The sequence below is a fragment of the Daucus carota genome, chromosome 2, assembly GCF_001625215.2.
Source record: "Daucus carota subsp. sativus chromosome 2, DH1 v3.0, whole genome shotgun sequence".
NCBI lineage: Eukaryota > Viridiplantae > Streptophyta > Magnoliopsida > Apiales > Apiaceae > Daucus > Daucus carota.
This window is the reverse complement of record NC_030382.2, coordinates 14,928,318-14,935,027: the sequence shown is the minus strand read 5'-3', so window position 1 is coordinate 14,935,027 and position 6,710 is coordinate 14,928,318. Positions and strand designations below refer to the sequence as shown.

Below are 6,710 nucleotides of genomic sequence, written 5' to 3'. Positions count from 1 at the left end.
TAAGTGAAGGATATTCAACTGATGAGATGTAATTATTCAACTGATGAAGACTGAACCATGTTTCAACTGATGAAAACCAAGCATTCAACTGAAGACAAAGTATTCAACTGATGATGCTAAGGAATTCAACTGATGAGACTGGAACAACATTCAACTGATGAAGTTTGTAATTCATTCAACTGATGAGCCTAGCACAACATTCAACTGATGAAGTCAAGAGCAGTTGAAAGTAACCAGAAATTTCAACTGATGAAGCAAAGAGCAGTTGAAAGTGACTAGAGCTTAAGTCTGACAAATCACATGGATCGAAAATCACATGGATCGAATTACACTAAAATAGACATGGAAGCCTAATTAGGAAAATAGAGAAGAAGCAGAAACATACTTATCTCATGCAGTGCAATCTGGATCAAATCAAGATGATGGTCAAAGATGAAGACATCTCAGAAAGCATGCATAAGACAAAGTTGTGCAGCATTGTTTTTAGATTAGAGTGCATTTTGTAATCTAGCTAAAAGCTTTGTAAAACTTGGAGTATATAACCAAGTTAGAAGCATCAGTTGAACTTGTTCAAATTACAAAAAGAGAAAATCTGAGAGTTAGAACTTGTTCTTGAGTGATGAACCAGCAGCTGTGCGAATTGTAAACAATCCACAGATTCTTCTATATAAAATCTCACGGGTGGATCATTCAATCCACCCGTATTTTTAATACTTGGTGTTTTCTTGTTTACTGTGTTCTTAGTGTATTGCTCTTGAATCTTTTAAATTTGTAAAAGATTGTATTCAACCCCTCCCTTCTACAATCTTTCTTATAGTTAGTGTAAAATAACACATTCTCTACTGGCTTCGTGTATTGCAATTAGTTCTGAATGATTTGTTGAGGTTGCCACTGTAGTTTGCTTCGTGCATTTCCAGGAAATGGTTGTACCGCAATATGTGAATACATATCCAGTTTGTGATTTGCCAAAATGTGGATCTGACAGATATCCAGCGTCAGCATATCCAATCAATTGAGATGTCGAGTTTTCCGGAAAGAATAACCCAAAATCAATTGTTCCACGAAGATAACGAAATATATGCTTGATCCCATTCCAATGTCTGGCCATCGGAGCAGAGCTAAATCTAGCCAATAGATTCACAGCAAAAGCAATATCTGGCCTTGTATTATTCGCAAGATACATAAGTGCACCAATTGCTCCCAGATATGGGATTTCAGGACCAAGAACCTCTTCATCATCTTCTCGTGGTCGAAATGGATCTTTATCTGGTTCTAAAGATCTAACCACCATTGGACTAGTCAACGGATGAGATTTATCCACGTAAAATCTGCTTAAAACCTTTTCTGTATATGTAGATTGGTGGAGGAAAATTCCCGATGACAAGTGCTCGACTTGTATACCAAGACAATACTTTGTCTTCCCGAGATCTTTCATTTCAAACTCTGTCTTTAGATATATGACAGCTTCATCAACCTCTGTAGCTGAACCTACAAGGTTTAAATCATCCACATATACAGCAATAATCACAAAACCAGATTGTGATTTTTTGATAAAAACACATGGACAAATTTGATTACTAATATACCCATTCTTTTGTAAATAACGACTAAGTCTGTTATACCACATACGACCAGATTGTTTCAATCCATACAATGATCGTTGAAGTTTAATGGAGTATATATGACGAGGTTTTCTGAACTCATCCATTTTTAATCCTTCAGGGATTTTCATAAAAATATCACTATCAAGTGATCCATATAGGTATGCAGTAACAACGTCCATAAAGACGTGTTTCCAATTTTTCTTTAGATGCCATACCTAATATAAAACGAAAAGTAATTACATCCATTACTGGCGAGTATGTCTCATGATAATCAATGCCAGGCCTTTAAGAAAACCCTTGTGCTACAAGTCGGGCTTTATATCTCACAATTTCATTCTTTTCATTTCGTTTTCTTATGAATACCCATTTATTCCCAACAGGGTTCACACCGATAGGTGTTTGGACAACAGGTCCAAATACTTCTCTTTTACGCAATGAATTTAATTCTATTTGAATTGCGTCTTTCCATTTTAGCCAGTCTTTTCTTCGACGGCATTCATCCACACTTTGTGGTTCAGGATCAGAATTTATGTCGACATCCAATGCCGCAGAATACACAAATACATCATCGATTATGGCTTTACTTCGGTCCCATAATTTCATATCATGCACATAATTTATTGAAATTTCATGATTGTTTAATCCTGAATCTTCAGGGACGGGAATCTCTTCAGGAGATAATACCACTTCAGGGGTATTTGCTTCTTCTGGAGCATGTGCCACTTCAGGGGCAATTTTCTTTGTTTTTCTTTTTCTTGGTGCAACATCTTTTGCACCGACCGGTCTACCACGCTTCAGGCGTGGCTTTGAATCTGTAACCAATTCATTTGTACTTGATTTTTGAATTGGTATATCTACTCTAGCTGGAGTATTTACTGCAGGTATATGAGATTTTATTACATTTCTAGAATCGTTAAATGCGTCAGGCATTTGGTTTGCGATATTTTGCATATGGATAATTCTTTTAACTTCAAGTTCGCATTGACCAGTACGTGGATCTAGAAAATGTAATCCTGATGCATTCCATGTTATGTCAGGATTAACCTTATTCACATGTTTATCTCCCCCTAAGGGAGGAAACAAAGACTCGTCAAAATGACAATCTGTATATCGTGCAGTAAATAAGTCTCCTGTTAGTGGTTCAAGATATCTAATTATTGATGTCGAATCAAAACCAACATAGATTCCTATTCTTCTTTGAGCTCCCATCTTCGATCTCTGTGGTGGAGCAATAGGTACATACACAGCACTTCCGAAGATTTTGAAGTGAGAAATATTAGGGATTTGACCAAGTACCAGCTGTAGTGGAGAATGTTGGTTATAGGAAGTTGGTCTAATCCTAATAAGATTAGCAGCATGAAGTATTGCATGACCCCATATAGAGGTAGGTAATTTGGCTTTCAATAACAACGGTCTTGCAATAAGTTGAAGCCTTTTGATAAAGGACTCGGCTAACCCATTTTGTGTATGTACATGAGGAACTGGATGTTCAACTGAAACTCCTACAGACATGCAATAGTCGACAAAAGTTGCAGATGTGAATTCGCCGGCATTGTCTAAACGAATTGACTTAATACAATGATCAGGGAATTGAGCTCGCAATTTGATTATCTGGGCAAGTAATTTTGCAAAAGCATCATTACGAGTTGAGAGAAGACAAACATGTGACCATCTAGTTGAGGCATCGATTAGTACCATGAAGTACCTAAATGGACCAGATGATGGGTGGATAGGTCCACATATGTCGCCTTGGATCCTTTCTAGAAAACTTGGACTTTCAAGCTTAACTTTAGTAGGAGATGGCCGAGTAATCAGCTTTCCTAAAGAACATGCTGAACATGGAAGGTCATTTTTGGAAAGAACTTTAAGATCTCTAAGAGGATGTCCAGTAGAATTTTCTATAATACGACGCATCATAGAGACTCCGGGATGACCTAATCTTTCATGCCAAAGGGTAAATGATTTTGGATCTATAAGTTTGGAAGCAGTGATATTGTGTGACTCAATGGTTCTGATTTTCATCATATATAATCCTGAGGAAAGTGAGTGAAACTTTTCTAAGATTTTCTTGTTGCTAGAATTAGCAGAAGTAATATGGAGATATTCTTTACCAGCCTCAGAAGTGGTTTCGATGTGAAAATTGTTAAATTTGATATCCTTAAAACTAAGAAGATTTCTAGTGGACTTGCTAGAAAATAATGCATTTGGAATATGTATGTGTGTACCATTAGGTAAGACGAAACTAGCTTTTCCAAAACCTTCGATTATATTAGATACGCCAGAAATCGTTCCAACTTGAGCTTCGGTTTTGGTTATATGGGTAAAGTATTTTCGATTCTGTAGAATCGTATGAGTTGTACCACAATCAGCAATGCATATATCTTCAGAATCCATTCTGTATATAATTAAGAAACATAATTTATAAGAACATAACACATTACATAGTTCAAATAAAGCACACATTACACACTAGTAATTATAATAATTCGGACCATTAATGCTCATTCCTCTGATTGCTAATGAAACTAATCCTCAGCCTCCCATATGGGAGTTTCATTATTAGGGCCATTAACACTTATTCCTCCGGTTACTATTATGAGGGAATCATCTAAGTTGTTGGCGAAATTGGTTTCCACCATTTTCCCTTTCGATCTTTTAGATGACTGATATAAATCAACAAGATGTTGTGGGATATAACAATTTCGTGACCAATGCCCTTCCATTCCACACTTGTGGCATAAATTATCTGTTTTCCCTCCTTGTGGTGCCTTTCTTTTGCTCTGTGTTTCAGTTGCCACTTCTGGTGACCAGAGCTATTATAAGGACGAAAAGGCCCACGACCACGGCCTCGTCCACGGTAGCGACTATGGCCTCGTCCACCTCTATGCCCTTTTCCACGTACATTCTGCTGGAATGTCGTGTTATTTACTTCTGGTAAAGGGGCAGATCCCGTTGGACGGGATTGATGATTCTTAATCACCAATTCATGATTCTGCTCGGCAACAAGGAGGGTTGAAAGGAGATCCCCAAACTTGGTAAACTTCCGCTCCCTGTACATCTCGGCTAAGTTGATATTATTGGGATGAAAAGTGGATAGTGTTTTGTCGATCTTTCTTTTCACAGTAACAACCTCACCACACATAATGAGCCTAGAACTTATTTTGAATAGGGCAGAGCTATATGCCCGAACACTCTTAAAATCTTGAAGCCTTAGATTAACCCAATCATTTTCAGCTGCAGGTAGATAAACTAGTTTCTGATGATCAAACCTATCCTTTAGATTTTCCCATAAAATAAAGGGATCCTCGACTTCTAGGTACTCAGATTTTAGATCTTCATGCATGTGGTGTCGAAGGAAAATAATAGAGGTAAAATTTTCTTCAATCGTGGATGTGTTTCCTGCCTTTATTGTGTTACCTAATTTCTTTGAACCCAAATGCAACTTTACGTCTTGTACCCACGATAGATAATTCTCCCCAGAAATGTCCAATGCAACGAACGACAAGTTTGTAAGATTTGTCATTTTAATCTGAATTCAACACCAAAATTATTAACTTAAATTTTCAATATAAATATTACATAAAATCCTACTGAATCTGGTGCGTTAACAAGTAAGCAATAATAAATGTGTACATCATTATTATCATCGATATTATAAATAGATCTATATATAAAATGACAAATGGATTTTCACCCACCATACGAACGTCTGCGTATACAGGTTATCTCCAACCAATAATATATTTAAGTGGAAAATCCTTCTCAGTTCCGGCAGGGCTTCGTGCTGATAACGTGTTGTAATATACTAGCTTCTATATTTAGAGAGCTGATGCTATAATAATAATTAGAGCAGAAAGAGAGCAGAGAGAGAATTCAAGAGCTGATGAATTTGTATTGCTCGATGCATTTTCTTCATTCAGCTTGCATCCTATTTATAGCAAAGGAAAAGTAACAAGTAATAAATGCAATGCAGTAATTCTTCATGTCTATGCCATAGCTCAACTATTAGGGGCTGGTATTGTATCGTGACTTTTAATAACAAATTTTGGGAGGACGACTTTAATGGATTTTATAAACTTTTAATGACTCTCGTTGACTTCTTAAGATTTCAAAAACAATTCATGACTCCCGAGACAATGACTTTTAAAAACTTTAACGGACTTTTTTTTTTTACAAATTCATAACTTTGAAATACTTTAATAGACTTTTATTAAAATCATAAATAGCCTCTCTGAAACCCTCTAGACCTTTTGCTATGCCCTCTCGATCTTCTGCTATACCCAAGTTGGGTGTATATACTATAATATTGTTTACTGAATCATATTTATAAACATAATGTTAATTGTGACCTTGTATCAGATTTTCGTATTCACTTTTGATACTATAAATTTACGGATTTTAGAGTTCGAGAATTATATGTTTTTACTCTTCATATTTAATAATGATGTGTTTTGATACCATAAACGGACTGATATAGCTCAAGTACGTAGAGTTGTTGGAAGACTGATCATGTTGCCTTTAATACTGCAACATTTTTGGTCTACTTAAGTAGTGCTTCTCGTCGATACAGAATTCTGCTTCACTTGATTCAGTCACTATATGTGGATTGTTAGGTTTGAAAGTGTACGGATGTTTAATTGGTAGGTATGGCCTTTGCATGGCATATATGCCTGGTAGGCTCTGAATGTAGCTGAATTTTCGTTGTATGCTTATAAGAGCATCTCCAACGGCGTTGGCTATGATCGTTGGCTAAATAGAACCTGTAAGACATTATGTAAAATTTGCTGAACCTGTAAGACATTTTGCTTCAATGGTATTGGCTATATTAGTTGGCTATAATTTAAAAACAGTATGTTATTAATATTTTAGATTGTTAAAATAGAATATATCAGTTTAATATGTTAATAAATTATGTGCAATCTTCCTACAGATTTCCTTACAGGCCTGTAGAGGTTCGACAAATTTAGCCATCCATAGGAGGTTGGCTAAATTTATAGACAACAGCTGAGCATGGTTGGAGTTGAGTTTTTCGAGTTGTTGGCTAAATTTTTTTATTTTAAGTATGCCAACTCACCTTTTAGCCAAGGGTTTTCAATAGTTGGAGAT

General features: G+C 36.1%; 1 protein-coding gene across 1 annotated transcript; it reads right to left on the bottom strand.

Moving 5' to 3' along the window:
- Positions 1–4,212: 4,212 nt before the first annotated feature.
- LOC135150374 (uncharacterized) lies at positions 4,213–5,127 on the bottom strand. The gene has a single exon (XM_064086653.1). It carries the CDS (start codon positions 5,125–5,127, stop codon positions 4,213–4,215), a length of 915 nt encoding a protein of 304 aa, XP_063942723.1.
- Between the last annotated feature and the right edge of the window lie 1,583 nt (positions 5,128–6,710).